Source organism: Lineus longissimus, chromosome 11, assembly GCF_910592395.1.
Source record: "Lineus longissimus chromosome 11, tnLinLong1.2, whole genome shotgun sequence".
Taxonomy (NCBI): domain Eukaryota; kingdom Metazoa; phylum Nemertea; class Pilidiophora; order Heteronemertea; family Lineidae; genus Lineus; species Lineus longissimus.
Window position 1 is genome coordinate 14,208,432 of NC_088318.1, and position 21,424 is coordinate 14,229,855.

Sequence of the window (21,424 nt, forward strand, 5' to 3'; positions counted from 1 at the left end):
GTGATTACTCAAGGACGGAGTTTTACTTGACTGGAATAAAGTATAAACAAAGAAACAAACATCCAGTATGATGTAAACCTTTATTGCCAGTTACCAGAAACTATTTCTGCTTTTACCGGTGTAGAAGTTTGAAATGTCCTGGGAAAGATTGTCCAGGGAACAAAGGATTCTATTTCAGCTTAGATCTCCAAGCTACATTTGTATTGAAGGTCATGGCCTTTGTAGAACCGTATATCATAATCCCAATACAATAGAGCTTGACAATTTTTCCAGGGGGACATTTCTACTTCTACACCAGTACCACTTACTAATCAAAGAAGTATAGCGTCTAATTCATTGAGCAGTGCCTGTGGTACATACATGTACAAATGTGCTGCCAAGACTGGAAACTGGGAAATATTAGCGGCTTTTTAGTTTGTGCTTCTTTAGAAACGCTATTACAGTAATTTCAATAAAATTCAGTGCTCTATGCAATGCTATGAAATCAAAACAAAAATTTCCCTGTTTACCGTAGTTTGTGAAATGCAAAGCTGAAAGTGCTGCCTATAGATACCAAATTAACCAATTGCAAGAATTCATAATTCAAGTGAGCGACGTGACGTCACGTGACGTCTTCACCTTGACGTGTCGTCTTCACCTTGGAAAATACCTAGTACATGTGTGCCGAAGCGAAAGTGATCAGAATGGGTCAAGTGTTAAACACTGTCAGATTGAACTTGTCGAAGAAATTCAAATTATTCATTAAGGAAAGACTTCACCGTAACTTACGTACCACCAGTACATTGAGGACAAATGGGACAAGAATCAGATGCCATGAAATGATGTGCAGAGGATTTGAATGTGAGGATGAGTTTCTCCCTGGGAATTTCATATTATGATAGCTATAAAAAAAGACTTCGCGTGATGTTTATTCTTCGTCATCCTTATCTTTGAGTTTTAGGTATCCGTCTGAATTTCCTGCCTGATTTTCAGTTGGAGGATAGACTGTCGTGTCCTGTGCATCCTGATCTCTGTCGAGGATGTCCTCGGCTGATATAATTATACATTGCGCGTCAGTGAATTTGACGTTGGTCCCCGACGTCCCAGAGTTATGGCGTTTTCTAATTTTATTGCAGGATCTGCATAAACACTCCTTGCAAGTCAGGCAGAGATCTGTAAGAAATCGATTATAAAAAATTAACTACTCAATGATGTTAAGATTGGTTTTTCATAAATTTCTAGAATTACAAACGCCTAAGGATTGATACAAAGCTGGCATATTGAGGTACCTGTTTGGGTTGTCTCACCAAACACCACGAGTGTGGAGATTAAATGTTGGCCAAACTGGTTGGCTCTGTGAGAAGTATTTCGAAACACCTCCGGCTAAATATTGAAATGTGATGTAATTTGCTATTTGACAGCTTCCAACATAGTTCTGGTTGTGATACCAACCAAAACTGCTCACCACAGACATATGCTGCAACCAAAGTGGTTTAGAATTTCCTACTTACAGACTTTCTTCTTGTGTTTATACCAGCAAAGTGCAAAAAGGAAGATGATGACCATCAGCGCTAATAATCCGATGATTCCCATGAAAATCTTCTTCTTGTCTTCCTTTGACATTCCTGGAGGAGGTATGTCAAGATATTTTGTCAGTCGATCTGAAAAGTAGGAAGTGTTTCGAGTATAACTTGTTTTTTCCGACGTTTCGACCTACCCTTGCGTAGGTGATTGGGAGAACTCCTTCGCTTACAAAAAACGTCTTTGGTTTTCCAGGCCCTTGACAGGTGCCTGAGTATACCAGAAACTGCAGTTGATCAGCCCTGAAATCACTGATACACACTTTCATGTCCAGGGTTTAGTTGGTGTTTTCTATGGGATTTGTGAGGACTGAGCTATCGCCATCGATCTGTACCTGATTTTGGAACATTTAGGCCTACTCTATACATTATTGCCAGCAGTGCGCAGAAATGATGTTGATGTTATGGTACCTTTAACTTACCACATTCATAAGGGTTATCTGTGCACTTGTTATTGGGGCATGTGTGTCTGAGGTTGACACCCCAGTAGCAGGATTTGTGTTTAATCTCTGAAAAAAATACGAAGAGGAGTCAGTCGAGACAAATCCCAAGTTGCCAGATTTCATGTTTATCTGGTTTTCTGCCAGCAACAGCTAGGCTTCAATTTGTCAAAACTCTCCAGATGCAGTGGCCTCATAAGGACGTATACAGTCGTATCAGTCTATCAAAGGCTTGTATGTCAAGATGCACCAAATTGTTGACTGTAAATGGAAAAATAGTATATCAAAGGGTAGGATTCATACCTCGTACTGCGTATGAAATTTTCCAGCTGATTTCACCTTTTGACGAAAGGTTGGAAGGTCGTTTGGTACCGGTATAATCGATTTGGACCTTTTTTGCGGAAGTGATGAAGTATTTTCCAGTCTGGTTGCCTTGCAAGATTGTTACGTTTGCTTTACCTTGTTCTCGCACGACGATAGCATTGTCACTGAAAAACGGCGTTAAAGACATAATGTGGGTTTTGACAGTTACTTAAAAGGGAAACTATAGCAGGATCAAGGTGGAACTTGCCAATTAGTCTCGCAGCCAAATATAAACCTTTAAAGACCATTCTCCTGCCTATAGTCCGCATTAGATCTGGATAGTAATTTTCATGGGATGATATTGTATATCAATGAGAAAAATACTAACGAAGTGCCCGGAGAGCTAGTTCCTGATTGTTGTGTTGGCTTCGTAGAAGCCAGTTCCATTTCCCAAAACACAATATCCATATAACATCCTTGGCAGGTGATGTCCAGTTCCAGCAGGCATTTTGTCGATGACGCTCGAGCCAGATCACCAGTTTTAGAACCAGCTCCGCCCATTGATAACGTCTCCTTGTAATCACAAGTGATTTCCCCAGCTGAAATAGAATTTTACAAATCAGTTATGTCTTTGTGCTCTTACATATTCAGGCCCGCCTAAGTTTTGGGAGACAGGTGGAAAGCTGCTAACTGACTTGAGTGGAGGACCCTGATGGAAGCCCCACGTGCCACCCAAGTCACTAAGGGTCTTCAGTAAGCAAGTAACCATTAGGATGTCTGGCCATATCAGAAGACCGAAACAAGTCAAATTTGGAATTCATGATATCATTGCAAAGATGCTGATGGCAAATGAAACTGAAGATATCGCCAGGTTATATGTGTATTTAACCTTACAGATGAAGGCAGAGTGGGAGTCATTGGGGTGCTCAACCTCTGTATCTGTCCAAAACGTTTTTATTTGTTCGTAATAGTACCTTTTGACGGCTCACCTGCAACGAGAGTCGTGATGCTCAAGAAGACAAGGATTGTGAGTATTCCAGCCATGTTGATCATGTCGTTAAGTTGCGGAGATGACACGAGTACATGCAGTGAGACTCTGAAGGCTGGAATGCAAATATGAAGAGTTGCAGACTACTGTCACCTCACATCAGCTGGAGGATATAAGAGGAATAACATTTACTTGCCAGTCCGAAATCTCAGGGTGTGGGGAAAGATTTGAAAAGGACTGTGTTTTGGATTGGTTGAAAGGATCAAACACACTCAGGAAACTCATTTACCTGCCACTGAAATCTCAGGGTGTGGGGAAAGATTTGAAAAGGACTGTGTTTTGGATAGGTTGAAAGGATCAAACACACTCAGGAAACTCATTTACCTGCCACTGAAATCTCAGGGTGTGGGGAAAGATTTGAAAAGGACTGTGTTTTGGATTGGTTGAAAGGATCAAACACACTCAGGAAACTCATTTACCTGCCACTGAAATCTCAGGGTGTGGGGAAACATTTGAAAAGGACTGTGTTTTGGATTGGTTGAAAGGATCAAACACACTCAGGAAACTCATTTACCTGCCACTGAAATCTCAGGGTGTGGGGAAAGATTTGAAAAGGACTGTGTTTTGGATTAGTTGAAAGGATCAAACACACTCAGGAAACTCATTTACCTGCCACTGAAATCTCAGGGTGTGGGGAAAGATTTGAAAAGGACTGTGTTTTGGATTAGTTGAAAGGATTAAACACACTCAGGAAACTCATTTACCTGCCACTGAAATCTCAGGGTGTGGGGAAAGATTTGAAAAGGACTGTGTTTTGGATTAGTTGAAAGGATTAAACACACTCGATACTAGGAGTTCTGCTGGACAAATTGCATCCAAGGGGAATGTGTTTGCGGAGACTTATAGACTCACAACACTCGTTAGCCAATGCTCAGCCAACGACTGAGCTTGGGAGTAACATGTGAGCGGGGAGGAGGACACGACTGACTCTGGTTTTTCGAGGATGTTGTACAGAGGACATGTTGATCTGGAATGCAGCCAAGCATCCATAAACTATCTCCAAAACACCAGTTGTATCATCTATGGTGTCCATTCATGTATTTGGTCCCATTAGAAGCTTGATTTACCTGCAGTACACTATATAGTGGTTGTTGGAATCATGCAGTCCCACGTTGTTTAGAATGGTCAATGAGTGGTAGGTCAGATTCAGGATAAGATCTATCTGGGCCACATTGTGGGATATGTGTCTTAAGTTTTGATGGCTTTCTTCTCTCTTACTCACCGTTCGTCTCCTACGAATCACCATTAAGGACACAGTTCCAGGCAAAAACTTTGATTATTGCATCAGTCAGTTTTCATTTCCACATGGATATCAACACCTGATCATGCCGTGATGAAACCGTGTACAAACACGCGGTCTCCTTGCATTCACAACATATGGACTGAATACATATGACTGAATGTATAGGCTTTTAGATGCAAAATTTACAGAAAGATTTATGGTCCTGTATTGATATATCAATTCATTATTCAATGAATATCTAGGTCAAGCAGACGATACTGAATGCACGACACATTTTTGTTGTCATCTATTGAGGTGGGCGCATTGTGTCTTCCTCTCAATGGATTCATTTGTGTCGAAAGTGTCTGTCCCACTCCAAGTAGAATCATCTCTATGGGTACAGACGGCACAATCTCCTTTTGTATCTCAATGGTTGTTTTGGGATTCAGAGCATCTGGCCATCTGGCCATCTGGCCATCTGACCATCTGACCATCTGACCATCTGACCATCTGACCATCTGACCAGAATGGCTAGCTTTTGGGAACAACTTCCAGTTGTGCTCTGATTGGCCTATCCGGTGACACAGAGAAGTATAGACAAGGGTCATGGCATTTCAATTGCAGCCAGTATGATCTTTTTATTATTCATCTACGCTCCCCATTTAAAGACAGTGTCGTTTCATGAACGAAACACTATCGCAAGCAGGAGTTGGCCTGATTGGAGAACCAAGAACAATAACACCATAATTTTCTTAGAAATATGTTTATTTCCTAATAAATAATTTATTTCACTTCTCAAGATTCAGTTATTTCAAACTTCTAATTCCTGAACTCAGTTAACAACTGGATCTACTATACAGTACAACCAACTGTTGTTTCATTTCAAATTGCTGGGAATCCATGTGTATTTATACACTATTCCAGTACAGAATACACTGTGGATGACCATCAGTTTGACTTGAAACAATCTTAAAGGGACCATGAGCTCAGTCAGCAAGTTGAAAATACAGAAATCACAAATTTTGCACGTACTTATTATTTACCAGAAAATAATTGGTTGATCTCATGCACACGGAGACTCGAGCAACCGAACAAGGTGCCACCAAAGCAAATTAAAATTGTTTGTGCAAGACTCGTTGGCTCAATATTTTGCAACCTGCCGACAGAAAAGCTTTTGATACAACATAAAATAACCTTCAGAAAGATGGAATAAAACCCTGAAGTGATAATAACTCTTTCTCAAATACCAGGAAATCATTTCCCAAAAGAGACGTCACCAAGATTCGAAATTTGGCAGCTTTTAAAAATATCAGGCTCATTATTTACGAGGCCTGTAACCTCTGTTTTCGACACCTAAAAATTGGCTAGCAGATTACATGTTTTCCATAACACTGACTTGTAGGAATGGCCAAGTCTCATGCCTGTTAAAATATATTTTCAAGAGTTGCACACCTTTTTAAAAGGATTTTAATTGCAACGAATTAATATTTCTAGTACTTTGCCACAGTTTCAGGTCAGTCAATCTTTAAGCGCCTCGCAAACAAGAGATTTTTGTTGCAGCAACTTGCGATAATTATCACAGGAGACAAAATTATACGGTCTGTTGTGTCTTGCCATTTTGCCCACTTGTCAATTGGCAATTATCAGTTTAACTACAAAATCACAATCTTTATCACACAACACTGCAATAATTGTTGCACTGATAAAATCTCTTATTTGCGGGGTGCTTAAGGAATCTAACATGATAATAGTTACAAGCCACTGATTGAGATTAAAATTGAGATTAATTGATTCACGGCATAATCACCTTCAACGTTCGTCACAGCAGTCTAATTATTAAGTTATCATGATACAACGAGGGAAGGAGAGGATTACTTGGAATAGCCTCATCACAAAAACACGTGGAGGTGGGAGGCTGTTCCAAGGTGCTAATAGCTGAAAGTCTTGCTTGATGCCAAATATTCAAGGAGATGTGTGCAAGACAATGAAAAGCAAATGGTACTACTAATGGTACTGGAGCATGTAGATTTCATACCTGGCTGTCGGAAGTATTAAGTGATATCAATGGGACTACATCCAAGATCATTTTTTGGAATTTGTGTCAGATGTCAATAACAATAAACAAGGTGCTTTCTCTGCAGGGCCCCAGCCCCAAGAATCAAAGAAAAAGTTGTTTTCCATGCATATTTTTGCCTCCTCAAGGCCAACAAACAGTAACACAAAAATAGAGGTTCTTTGCCACCCCATACCGAAATGCTAGCTATGGATCTGACTTTAAAACCTGAAAGTGACACCCAACACACATTCCAAGAAGGTTGCACGTACTACCTGTGACACACGCTTTTGGTAGCGCGTCACGAAAGCAGTTTCAGGGATGTCAATTGTGAACTGGACTGTAGTTTAATGCCTGTTGACAGAAGAAACAAAAGGGTACAATTTGTAAATAAGGGCAGGGGCGGATCCAGGACTCGGAGAAGGGAGCACTTCCCACTCAAAATCCTGATTAAAGATTAGAGATTTTTCTGAAATAGAGGGATGCATACTGGCTTTACCTCCCTCCCCTGAAACCACCTGTGAAGTAGATGAAGGCCTTTCTTCAAAATGCATAACAAAGGCGCAATTGTCAACAATTTCGCAGTGATTTACAATTCATAAGTAATCAGCATTACAAACACAATTATTAACAAGTTACAGTTTCTTATATACATTCCATAGAATCGAAAAACTATTATTTGAATTCATAAGATAAATTTTCTAATGATTTATACAATATCCTGAGCAAAAATCACAGAATTCCAAGTTCTTGATTAATTCATTTAGTAATCAATTTCTAATTACAATGTCCTTCGCAGTCATGGAAGGAGTGTCCTATAATGCACAGACATGGCGTGACATGTGATTTAGCGTGAATCGGAAGAATCCATAAAGTATGTACATAACCGTGGGGAATTTCAGCAAATGAGCATACACCACATACAGGCCAGACATGGCGGCCAATTTTTGCTTTACAAGGGGAGGTCTGAAAACGAGTGCCTTGATGCGTTCATACTTTATGGATACCCTTTATACCGGAAACTGTGGCGATCACTTTATACACACACACTAACAGGACTAGTGATGCTTTTAACAACCCCACCATTGGCCCGCCATAGAATTAGACAAAAGATTTTTCAACAATAGCACAAGACAATAAGACAGAACTTGATGCAACATACTACATTTTGTCCAAATAACCTTCTCTCTCAATTTATTCAAAACTAAAAACTTTTGTCTTTATGAGTTTTGAGGCCGTGTGCACTATTCACCTCGAGGCATACTGATGTGATGGAAGCCTTCTTCACGACCAAAATATTTGATACACGGGTACATGACACATCGATAGAATATATTTGAACCCCTGACGCTTAAATAACTCTTCGTAAAACCATTTTAATTATGATAATTGTAATCACGCCCAATCCAAATCACACTTCCTCCAGCTGCAAAATGTATTTTTAACCAGTTGTAATTAAAAACCCCAGATGGCAGCACTGTAGTTCAAAAAATAATTTCACTGAGCTGTCTTGATAAAATGACACCATGCCTCAGAGCCCTTTTCATTTAACAGTGAAGTGTTTTGATAATAATTTTTAAATGCAAAGTCATCCAAGTACAACCTGGTCTAGGTGCATCTTAAGTGACTGTATAGGAGCCCCCCCCCCCAGCTCCTGCCTATAATCCCCCTTTAAAACAGGCTTAAGGTCCCAACCATGAAGGTCAAATGAAAAACAGGAATCTATAATCCTGCAACCAACGCCACTAATGTGACCTTTCTGCCTACACAAGACACAGCCCATCCTGAAAGTGCAAACGAGTACAAAATATTAAGGAATGCCATGTTCCTACATTAACTGTCTAATGAGGACAAATGTATCCAGCCAAGCTACATAAAACTGAACAGTTGCCATGGTGACGTTGTTGTCATGGCAATCAGCAGTATTAAGGATGAAAATGTGAGCCTCCTGTGATTTCTGGATGCGACAGTGAGGTTCATGTTTGACTGTATTCCACCCGTACATGAATGGAAAAAACGTCTTTACGAATTGACAGTTCTCAGTTTTATGGCTGGATCACTATTTTTACATGTACTCTGGAACTGATGTATCAAAATTAATGATTCAAGCAAAGTAAGAACATTATCTAGCACAAAGTGTCAGAATGAATTGGAAGCACTAAAATTGCAATATTCACTTTGACAGATTCAGAGATGTACTGTTTTTTCCTGACCTCTGACTTGACGGGCCCACCCACTTATCCTCGACTTCTGGGCATCGACTGGTATCAATAGACACCCGAGCATCGGACTTCGAACTGTAGCTGATCAAAATGCTCGACCAGTGGATAAATGCGCCCAGAAACAAGATGAATGCAAGATTCAAGATGGACAAGATTCTTACCTCCTCAGAACTCAAAATGGAAACCTACTGTAAAACCTGTTAAAAACCACAAACCAAATGGTTTAAGTTAAACTTTGGATCTATCATTCATGGAAAATGCATCCATTTGCAGAAATAAATGGAAGCAAAATCTTAAAAGGATGTCTACATAAACATTTTGGCTGAGAAAATAATCGGGTTTACAGTACCAGTATCCAGTTTACCCTGTCGTTACAATAAGTTAAGCACAATATTTAATCAACACGTTCACCAACAAACATATCAACTGTTGCAGGTACGCAGTCAGTCAGTCACTGAAGAGTTTTAGCAGGGTGCCTTTTCTGAATTTCTGTTTCTGCCCAGATTGAATTTGGTCAGATATCTATCATTATTATCATCAATTTGCCAAGTTTCCCAGACTTGGACCTTTGCCATATTCTTGATTTCTCTACAATAAGATATGAAGGAAAACAAGTTGGAACATTGCACCTCCGGGAACCAATGGATACAATGTACACAGAAGATGACCTTATAATATATTTACACTAGATAAAACTCAAGGATGGTCCCAAAGTCAACGTTGATACTACTTAGTTCAGTGAGCCAAGAGTTGTTACCATAATTAGATTTTGGGATCCACAATTTTGACAAATAACTTTTCTCCAATTCAGTATGCAGCCTTGGCTCACTATAACTGGAAACCTGCGTTACGTGAGGCATAATCTACTAATGACATGCAACGTTTGTTGCTGATAAATGCACAGGGCAGATGTGTACCAAGTCACCTCAATGCACTGTCATTTGGAAATGACTGAAAGAGACCAAGCAAATGATATATTAATCTCAAAATTAAGCTAACTTTCCCCTCCCCTCACCTTGCCAGCTTTCACACTGTCACCACTGTTGTGTATGTAAGAAATTACCCTTCGCTGAAATTCACAACAGGAATATTGTTAGTAAAATCACAACTAATTTGAGACAATTGGAAGAAGACATTTGAGGAGGCTTTACGAGTTGTTATCCGGGATACTGCAAGGAAAGCATAATTGCCTACGATAAAAGGAACAAGACTTCATTCATTATCTAAAAAATAGCATGGAAAATGTATTTACAATCTGAGATATTTCCTAAGTGGAGCCATTGCTATAACATCGTCTCCATGTCGCTAGTATTTACCATCCCGGCGATATCAACATGTCCGGCGATATCACTGTGGGGTGGCATATCAATGGTATTAAAAATGTCTGCAGGGGGCGAGGCGAGATTATCAGGATGACTGCTCCGGAGCCAGGTTCGAATTCGTTCAAGACGATCAGCGTCGTCCCCGGTGTCTAATGGCAGCTGGATTGAAGGGCGGCGCCCACGGTCGATTGAGCGATTGCGGAAGAAAGATGGCCGACGGCGGAAGTGCTCGTTCTCCTCATCGCCGTCGTTACTGCCATGATCGAACAACAGATTCTGTGATGGCACATGATGCATATCGGACAACGAACCATTCGTGCGAAGATACGGCAGATCCATAACATGCTGCATGATGATTGGCTCGGAGTGTTTCGAAACACTATTATCCGTGCTTGGTAGATCTGACGTCGCTAACCGCGTGCTCCAAACTTGACTAGCAGTCGGGGAGATGACGGGTTCTGATTCAGTCCCGTTCTCATTCCGCCATGGCAGAGACGACACAGGTGGGTCTTCCGTCGGGACTGTACGCCAGGGAAAGGGTAATGGCGAGTCTACACTGTCTTTATTGTTTTCCTCATTGAACTTGTCATTGTCATTGAATCCGCCATTGATATTTCCGGAATAATCCAAATTATCCACCCACGACGGGCACTCGCTGAGTTTGGCTTCTCCGTCTTTCGGCATGGAATGTGTGAAAGACGATGACATGGGAGGGCGATTAGTTTCTCGTTTCCACGGTAATGACGTTTCAACTGCCGTCTGCTCATTGATGTTCGTCACAGGAGGTGGGTGATAAATTTCAACTGAAAAAAACAGATACAGAAATGACGGTCATTCTTTTTTCTTAAAATCATTTACCACTTTTATGTCTGTCACAAAAGTGAACTTTTAAAGTTTCAATCTGTGTAAACATCGTCAGCCACCAAATTTTCGTCCCTATTTACTGTTTGCGACATATTCACAACTGTCCATACTTACGCATTTCATACCATGTACATACATGTACAAGCAAGTTGAATGAAAACAACGGGGACTTTTTACATTTTTGGCATTCAATGTAGACCAGTATTGAATCGTGATTGAGTTTAGAGTGAGAATGATTGAAAGAGCCCAATCTATAAGCGAGGTTTGGCAAATGAAGAAGTCATCCTGTATGATGTATGACGTATCTGTATCAACTTCAAATATGAGGTGATAAATGGGTTGCGTGTCTCAACCATATATCGGGAGGGCCAGTATTCAAAAGTGTCTCATAGGATTGTTTGTCTAGACATGCTACAAGCATTAGCAAAAAGAATCTGGTACCAAAAATTGCAATGCCGGAAAGATTCAGTTCTACTAGTACCTCACTCAAGTGATACTTTGAGCAGTCAGATTGAAGGCCTGGATGATCTCACTGGTATATACTTAAACACCTATAAGGAAAGCCTAAGCAAAAAACTAGGATTACTTTGATTGGCGGCAGCAACTACGATGTTATTAAGCAGAACCAATCAAAATTGCTATAAATGTTATGTATACCAATGGCACTAGCTATTTCTTGAAACCTATCACATGTTGTACCTAATGTACCCGTCCTACGCTACATCCTCACCTCCATCAAGTCTAAGGATTGCCTACTTAAAAGAGTAGCTCCCCCTAGCATGTAGCCCCTTAGCTAGCTTTTTGGTCATGGGGGGGCAAACCACCGGTTTTGTCATAAGCCAGTCTGAAAATTGGCCAGAGACTACATGAAAAACACTCTTGGGGAGGCATTGCTATTTGTCATCTCACCCCCCCCCCCCCCCAAACACTTAAAAGTGGGTATTTCAAGACAATTCAGGCCGCTGTTCTTGAGATAGTTGAGATTAATGTTTGAGATGTTTTTATTGGCCCACCCGATATAACTCAGATATAACTCAGGCCATCGTTCCAGAGATATCCGAGATGAGCGCTTGAGACATTTTTATTGGCGCACCCGATATAATTCAGGCCATCATTCTAGAGATATCCGAGATGAGCGCTTGAGACGTTTCTATTGGCCCACCCGATCTAATTCAGGCCATCATTCTACAGATATCCGAGATGAGCGTTTAAGACATTTTTATCGGCCCACCCGATATAATTCAGGCCATCATTCTAGAAATATCCGAGATGAACGTTTGAGACATTTTTATCGGCCCACCCGATATAATTCAGGCCATCATTCTAGAGATATCCGAGATGAGCGCTTGAGACGTTTCTATTGGCCCACCCGATATAATTCAGGCCATCATTCTAGAGATATCCGAGATGAGCGCTTGAGACATTTTTATTGGCCCACCCGATATAATTCAAGCCATCATTCTAGAGATATCCGAGATGAGCGCTTGAGACGTTTCTATTGGCCCACCCGATATAATTCAGGCCATCATTCTAGAGATATCTGAGATGAGCGTTTGAGACATTTTTATTGGCCCACCCGATATAATTTAGGCCATCATTCTAGAGATATCCGAGGTGAGCGCTTGAGACGTTTCTATTGGCCCACCCGATATAATTTAGGCCATCATTCTAGAGATATCCGAGATGAGCATTTGAGACGTTTCTATTGTCCCACCCGATATAATCGATACAGATACGTCACACAGGAACGAAACACACCAACCGAAACTCTCTAATACGGCCATGATTACTTACTTTGTGGGTCAGTTGTCCTGGCGGTGAAGATGATGCCCATGTCGTCCGACTCGTTGTCACTGTTTGAGCTGCCAACCACCATCTCCTCCTTTTCTTTCTCTTTAGCCTCCGCGTCATCCTCTGAAAATAGAACATTTTCGGAGAACTTACAAATATGTCACTTATGTTCCCTATCAGAGGTGAAAGCTTGACTCATTATGACCATCAAAACGAAAATTGTAAATCCCAATATTTCTTGGCCCCTGGGTTTATTATCTGTTCTAGATTGAGGATATAAATGCAAGAATTGGTAACCAGACTTTCTGGATTGGGACTACCCCTGACCAGGCTGATCCCTAGTTCAGAGGTCACCAGGAACTCTCCCAGTCTCAGTCTTCTGCTTGGTTACTGAAATCCTACCAGAATCACCTTGATCCAAGGCTAAATAAGTGAGGCTATCTAAATATCAGATGGTCTACTTGGGACGAGAATGATGGACATGGTCCCATGAGCGAGCATGGTCCCTGTTCTCATCTATAACAGAGTCAAAATTCAGCACTTAGAATTCAAACCACATCATGTCATTAATACATTAGGCCGTATTAAACCCCGACAATTTACATTTTCAGTCCCCTTCATCCCATTACGAGTATTTTTGGTGAAATGAAAGAGAGATATACACGGTGTATGCGCATATAAATTGCAACTAAATAGTAGCTATATCTTGTGGTTAAGTTTAATGAGGTGTTCTATATGTTATATAGTCTTTATACAATAAAGTCCTGCACAAACCAGCAATTTTTGTTGCGGTGACCTAAGATCATGATCACATGCAACAAAAATCGCTCGGCGTTGGTCAATGCTGTCGCCTGCGACAAGAATCATTGATTGCAGTGACCGCTGATGAATAACTGACACAAATATAACTCCACCATCCTAAAAACTTTCTATTGATCTGGAGCCGATATCCAATAGAGGAATGCTCTTTGTGAAAGCCTTGGTTATATTTACTCTGGGACCCAGTGATTACCAGCTTTAATACCTCTAGACAAGAGATCCTTTACGTTTGACATTAGATTTGAAACTGATATCAATTCAACCCCCCCCTTTCTTCATGATACTTACTCTCCATACCGGGTAGGGCCTCAATGTTGAAGCTGACGTTTCTCACAGTTCTCCCACAAGCGATCGCGTTCTCCAAGTTCTGCGCTTTGCTCTCACGACGTTTCTTTTCCTCTTTGACTTTCTTACTGCTCACCAGGTGGCGAAGATGTAGGCGTAAGTTGTGGTGGAATGGCGGGTGATTTACTACGTCATCCAAGCTATGGCGACGATGTTTCGTCCACTAAAAAGAGAAATGTACAATACTAATGAATATTGGGCGAAGATAACTTAGTTTTATGGACTTCATTACAAATTCACTAAGCATTTATGCGAGTACTGAAAACAAAAGACCAAGATTTGTAAGATGTCAAACCAAACAAGAAGATGAGAATTTTTGTCATTTTTTCTAATAGCCAATTAGAAAATCAAAAGTGCCAATCATATCTTGAAACACACAGTACATCAAATGTCATGTCTGGTGTTTTTGTACCTTCTTGCTCAACATCTTATCATGTGGAGTAATTGGGCGCCAATTACTGGTATAAAATTAGCTTGATCTTTTCATTTGCTGCAGACCGCAGTCTCGGTAGTCTGATGACATGTCGGGGGGGGGGGGGGGGGGGGATGGGGGTTACGGATCATCATACGGATCATAATCCTAATGATGTCAAATCGGTGGGTTGGAGAAGGAGGTAACGTGTTTGTTTGGATAGTCTTTTCAGGTAAAATATTTGCCCATTTGCAGGTCATAAAGGGACTTTGAGATCTCAGCGCCTTGTGTTTCAAGATGAAAGGATGGATGGCTCATATTCACTTGGAAAAGGAGGGAAATAAAAACCTGGGACAACAGGCAAGAAGCCGTTACCTTGTTACCTTGTTAACAGAAGTAGGTTATTGCTAACCTTATTTTTTGTGTACTTGCACTTAGTTGGAATGCATAGGCGGAGCGGAGACAAGCTATGCCTACAAACAGGTTGTAACACTAGAACAACCTTTCTTTGCCAAGCCTAAGCATCTCTCTCCTCCGTGGTGAATAGGCCAAGGGTCATTGAACTCGTATAACGGTAACATCGTCCTTGGATCGAATTTTTTTAGGACTGAATCAGGTCGGATTCCATACAGAAGGAAACTATCACACATGAGGAAGACGAACACTAAACAGCCCCAAAAGTGTTCAATGATCATGAAATTCTTCTGCGATTCCACCCAAATGTACGAACTGATCTAAATCCAGCTATCAAATATCTAAATCCAGATATCAGTATTTTCAGCAGCTGACAAGTGATATGTATTTAAGGCACACCCACGCCTCATTGTGAACCATAAAATGTAATGAAAACCCTCGCAATGGTGAACACACCCATAACAAGGTGTTGACGATCGTTGAAAACAGGTGTAGCCAAATCTGGCAGTTCATTATATGTATAAACATATTGTATAGAATGGTTTAGTCATCTGACCTACAGAGCCCATGCACAGGCCGACATTGAGTCAACCTGCAAAATATTCTACAATAGTATAGAACTTTTCTATTTCCTTTTAATTGAGAGCTGCCCTGTTAAAATAAATGGAAATGCCCGATCTGATACCTAAATCAGAGTTCTTAAGAGTACTCAACCAGGCACCACCGCTTTGAAAGACAAAGTCACAACTATGAGGCAAATTTTTATAAAACTTCACAGAAAACATACATGACAAGATGATTTTAAGTGCCCCCTATTATTGAAATAGGCAATAAGTTTCTGAAGTCCTTGTTTTCAAGTCTAGGTATAACCTGATGAGGTTACAGCACATGCAGTTTAGATGTATACAAGACTTGGTGAAATGTACACCGAGCCCACCTTGAGCCTAGCGAGATAGCAATGCTACTACATCCAGGGGCAAGGAAACTAACAAGGTGAAAATACACTCCCGTCAATCATGCAGCATGCAACAACCTGTTCAGGAGTGGTATTTCGTCAGCCATTAAAGGTAGAGCAGACGCCATACAGAATTAATATTAAATGGGTCAAGGCCACAATTGTGTCCTAATTTTCAACAAAATAACCTCAAAAAACCTCGACATATCAAAGTGAAATCCTCAGTTGACCTCTGTTGTACTACCCCCCCCCCCCACCCCCCCCTCACCTTCCCTTCCCTCCTCAAAAGTGCAGCCGGCATGTATCTGTAAGTCATTGAAAGTTGAAATAAAAGAGTATAACAGCATGTTCGTCCCCCTCACCTCTCTGATCTTTCTCTCAACTGGACACTGTTCACAGGCAGGCATGTCTAAAAGAAGTACGAAGAAGGTACGAGGGTACATGGACGAGTGTGTTTTCTCTCAATGGCACACTTACTTCTCTCTTCTCGTCTGTATTGCTCCACAGCACAAAAAAACAAGACTAGTGTTGCCATATGATGTGAGTAACCCTAGCCAACGTGATTAGTGACTACATGTTTTGCGACTATGTTTTATTAGAACGTCATATTTCATAACGAACCAAACACACCACCGAGTCTCGTGAAAATATAATTCAATACCACAACAAACCAATACGTCAATCATGTGTACTTATATGACCTCCATATTAAAACGGCTTCCTCAAAAAAAACAGATTGATTTTATGAATTATAGGCCTCGAGGCAGGTGATATAATTTAAAACGTAATATATGCATTAAATACTACGACATACGAATGTAATCATCCTACTTATATCGATATATAGTTACAGTTGCCAATTGGGCAACCTGCCTGGTGGAGCTGGTTGTCCTACTTCTGACACCAACCAATAGACCTCGAATTTTTCAGGAAAAGGTGAAATATCTTGTTGCCGCTTGGGCAACCTTACTACTCAAAGAAGTTTACCCAACCTGAAATTAGGTGGTTACAGGACCACTGCTAAAGTTCACTCAGCCATGAGCGACAAACTGTATTAGACCATCTTGCATGGACCCATGCCTCACAAAAAGTAGGCCAAACAATCCTCAGATCGGAATGTGCAGGGTCAGTTATATTTCAAGTAGAACTTGGTCAGTAGGGTCAACCTGTAATTGGGCCATTCTAGAAACTAGATCAGGATTAAATTATGTCAATTAAGGAGGTGAATAGGAAGTCATGTGAAGCACAGGAGAGACGTCAGGGGATATGCTTTCCCTGCTATCCGGTTTTGCCTCACTGCGCCAAAACTTCAGTCCAGACCTACAAACTAGGCAAAGTGACCTGCCTTCCTTGCTGGACATTACACTGTCCGCAAGGCAATCAGCACGACTTGATCACTCCCAATTCATCAGTAAACTTTGTTTTTTCTGCATTTTACAAACTGGAATGTCCAGACTGCCTTTCTATTACAACTGATGTCAGCAATTTGCCTTCAGGTGACCATGTTGTGATGGCACTTCAGAAAGCACTTACCCTTTCCGAGGAGGTTTTGCTACACCCTCTTTCTAAGTGTTGAACTTGGATGTTCTAAGAAGATGGTAACACGTGCGTACTTGCTAATTAGGACCAGAAAGAAACAATTTGCTGACAGTGACACCCACTCTACCTATGGTGTGGGAAGGGACCCAGAAACTGTCTCGGAAGGTCGGCAAATCGAAGAAAATGTCACAATAAAGGTCAAGATTCAAAGAATCTTAATTACTCATAATGATACATGAAGAAACGCCAGAGGATAAGCAGACTAACTGCTGAAGAAATGTTAATAAGTAAGTAATTAACCATCCTCCCATAGCAGGCCTTCTGAAATACACTCACGCAATGAGGTCAGTTTTGTAATGGGGTAATGCCACTCAAGGTACTGGCCAAGATATCTTTCAGGCCTATTTCAGCAGGGCTTTAAATTGAGTGTGTTTTAGGGCCGTTAAAAAGACCTGCTGAGGGAGGTTGGTGATCAGTAGACTCATCAGGCGTCTGGTCGATGTCATATTCGAAGGCAATCTCGTATAGATCCTAATCACAAATCAATGAAGACTGCAACACACCCAGTCAAGGAGACGAGGACATTATGCGGGTCAATATTTCGATCATAAATGTAGACAGATTAATGGCTGTGTCCTCGGCCCAGCTAGAACGTCATCAAATACTGATTAAAACAGTGATTCCACCATACGATCGATCAATGAATGAAACAAATGAATTTCAATCTTTGTCCGTCACACAGAACAATCTTTATCTGTCACACAGGTGAACTTCAATTTGTTGAAAATACATTGATGGATCAATGTATCATCTCTATCTGTCACACAGATGGATGGATCTCTATCTGTCATACAGATGGATGGATCTCTATCTGTCACACAGACGGATGGATCTCTATCTGTCACACAGATGGATGGATCTCTATCTGTCATACAGATGGATCTTCATCTGTCACATGGATGGATCTCAATCTCCATCTGATCTCCATCAAACAGACGGATCTCCATCTGTCACACAGATAGATTTCAAATATGACCTTGATTTGTCATACGGATTCATCTGTCACATGGATGGATCTCCATCTATTCATCTGTCTCCTGGCTTGGATATTCATCTGTCACGGATGGATATCCATCTGTCACACAGATAGATCTCAAATATGATCTCGATTTGTCATACGGATTCATCTGTCACACGGATGGATCTCCATCTGTTCATTTGTCTCCTGGCTTGGATCTTCATCTGTCACGGATGGATATCCATCTGTCACACATATAGATCTCGAATATGAATATCAATTGATTGGATCTCCATCTGCTCATATATCTTCACCAGATTCTGTCACAATCAGTCTGGGTGTGAATCTCATCAGTGCCAACGCCGCACCCAAACACACTCAGATAACCCAATGATTGCATCCATACAGGCGAGCCTATTGCACAGTGACGTCAACTAAAAACCTATTCAGGAGAACATAATCACCGTAGCTGCAGCATCCTAGCTACGCTTATATCTAGAAACCACTCGATTGGTCGATTTCTCTTGCAGTGGCTAACACATGAGAAATACATTTAAACGTGAATTAATGGAACAAAATGTGTATGCACTCACAGAGATGCTCTCTCACAGAAAGCAGTTTTAAAACATTAGTAAAAACAGTTTCATTAGTTTCTTAGTTGGTATTACCAATCATGCAAAAAAGGTTCCCAATCGTAACAAGTCACAGCATGAAACAAGTATAAAATATACAGTGAAGACATGTTTGTCTTTCAATGCAAGAAATCATACTCAATACTTGAGCAAATATTTTCCCAGCGGTGGAGCTCAAAAAGAGAAAACACTGCACTGGTTTACACACTAAATACCTTCTGGCTAGTTTTTTGCAATATTCCCCTGATATGAGATATGAGATATCAATTGTTGACAGAGTACATGACTATTACCTAAGCAGCAGACGCCTTGATTTTGGATAACAGTTTAGGTCACAGGCACTAGGAAAATAGGAGCCTCCCAGAGTAGGGTTCACCCTCTTTGTGTGCCTGGTGGCAAGCTTTTCATGGCACTTTTTGAAACCTGGGTGCTCTGAGCTGCGATTTGTGGGAAATTGTCCGAAATGATAAAAAGCATCAGGAGGTTAGTCCAGGCACATTTTGGCAAGAGGGAGTATTTTCTAACATTCCCCAGACCCACGGCCAATCAACAGAGGGTGAACCTCCTGAACTGTTCTCCTGTGTCTGCCCCTAACCTTGGGAACAGATGCACAGCACACCGAGTGCACTTACCAGGTTCATTCCAAGGACAACACACCACCATGAACGTGTATAAACCTCTACAGCTTATTTCATTGAAGTCTTAATGCACATACAGCCAACGGTATACACACACACACACACAGCAGACATTATCAATAATCAGCTGAGAAAGAACAGGGTGAAAGAATCGAGCAAATCGAGTTTTAGCGTGAACTTACGGCTGCTAAGATCATCACAAACACACACAACCAACATGGATGGCTCTCCTCGCAGGGTTTGACTATTCTCTTTGTTAGAAATGGACCTGGCTTGATGGTGCACAAGGGACTCCAAGAACAGACACTGAACAAAGCCGACCAGCTGATAGGCAGACTGCCGGGGATAAATGGGGTCACAAGCGACCGTGAACTCTTGAGAAGGTCAATTGGGAATATTTCTAGATTTTCATTGAAGGTGGGGGGAAAAGGATAGAGATTAACATCTTGTATGTTGTTTGGGTGGATGAGGGTTCATGGGACAGGCCGAAATATCATCTTAGTGGATAGGAAATATAATAACACAGCTGGCCGCAGAAGAGAAGAGAGAACAGCAGGCTGAACGCGAGAGTGAGGGTCATGGTTCTTGCTCTCACCGGGGCGGGATAGGACTACTGTAGAACGCAGATGTGGGTATATGCGAGGTTCACTGTCAGACAATATTGGACATCCCAAATTATTCCATCACCAGGAATCAAACTCAACAAAGGCCTATGGGAGGAATGTCCTCACCACTTAATTGCATTATTCAAGAGTCTATCAAGCAATCTAAATCAGACAATGAACCAATATCATAGATGGTGTAGAAATTCCCTAGATTTTGTTACATAACATCCAGACCTAGTTAGATTCCTTTGTCTGCCTGAGCACACCTGGAAATTTGTTAAATTCTCGTCATTTTAGTCACTTTTGGCTGTAACTAAATTCTATTTCACGCATTGTTACAGATTTCCGTTTACTATCCGGTCAACAAAAACACAGGAAATCACACACAAAACATAACATTCCTGGTTGCTCAAGGACAATTAAGTCCTTTGTCTAAAGCTTGACAAAAGAACAAAGCCTTTACATGTGCCAGCAATGTTTACATGGACTTATTAATTAGATCTTTTAGGCGTACATGCATATTCATGAGTTTGGCACACGTGCATATGCAGGTAGGGTATAATTACCATACAATAAGATATTAAGACGATAGTTTTATGGTACAAAGCATATTAAATGGTGCATGCATGGCTAAACCAGTTATGTCAACAAATCATATATATTTGGGGGGGGGGGGGTCTTTAGAACTCAATAATTGACTGCAATCTTACTCCAACAAGAGGCTTGGTATATGCCCCTTGCAATAAACGACGTTGACTCATTCTTGCCATTGGCCCTTACAATACATACCCATTTCTATTAACATGAAAGTGTCTATCAACAGACTTCATGTTTCTACAGACAAAGGGGGACAAATGTAGGCTAACCATGCTTTATGTGGGTAGTGCGTCATGTTAGTCAGCATTAATTTGGAATGATATTTCGTTGAAATTAGCTGGTCAGGAAGTAGGCCTATGTTACCACGTCAATATTGTGCCATGGGTTTATTCTTGTTATCCTGAAAGTCTGGTTAATAGGACGGAACAACACATGAGATTTGTTTACTTTAAAATAAAAAAATTTACAAGAAGAAGTGTTTTTGGATCATCCAAAATGACTCTTCAATGACAGCTAATAGATATCTTAGTCAGAACATCCTGGACCCATGCGTCCAGACTACCTGTGGCTTGCAGCTAGCATTCCAGGATGAAGAGCATGTCTTGACAAGATGGGACCCCATGCTG

General features: G+C 41.0%; 2 protein-coding genes across 6 annotated transcripts in view; both read right to left on the reverse strand.

Moving 5' to 3' along the window:
• Positions 1-66: 66 nt before the first annotated feature.
• LOC135495656 (uncharacterized) lies at positions 67-4,754 on the reverse strand. Of its 3 annotated transcripts, none has more exons than XM_064784488.1 (7): positions 4,573-4,754; positions 3,292-3,405; positions 2,691-2,901; positions 2,303-2,487; positions 1,982-2,068; positions 1,491-1,640; positions 67-1,152 (listed from the first exon to the last, which is right to left on the reverse strand). In XM_064784488.1, exons 2-7 carry the CDS (start codon positions 3,353-3,355, stop codon positions 908-910), a joined length of 942 nt encoding a protein of 313 aa, XP_064640558.1. In that variant the 5' UTR covers positions 3,356-3,405; positions 4,573-4,754; the 3' UTR covers positions 67-907. The 3 variants fall into 3 exon arrangements, with proteins under 3 accessions (XP_064640558.1, XP_064640556.1, XP_064640557.1); XM_064784486.1 differs by having other exon boundaries at positions 3,277-3,405; XM_064784487.1 differs by having other exon boundaries at positions 3,277-3,453.
• A 565-nt stretch (positions 4,755-5,319) lies between these two features.
• LOC135495237 (probable Na(+)/H(+) antiporter nhx-3) overlaps positions 5,320-21,424 on the reverse strand; it is a 31,389-nt gene continuing 15,284 nt past the window's right edge. For 2 of the 3 annotated variants that reach the window (XM_064783694.1, XM_064783693.1), the window contains 3 exons: positions 13,932-14,151; positions 12,828-12,947; positions 5,320-10,972 (listed from right to left, as the gene is read on the reverse strand). In XM_064783694.1, the coding sequence (XP_064639764.1) occupies positions 10,131-10,972; positions 12,828-12,947; positions 13,932-14,151 (1,182 nt within the window). In that variant the 3' untranslated portion in view covers positions 5,320-10,130. Of the gene's footprint in view, positions 10,973-11,763; positions 11,878-12,827; positions 12,948-13,931; positions 14,152-21,424 lie in introns of all 3 variants that reach the window. The other variant, XM_064783695.1, reaches the window with a different exon arrangement.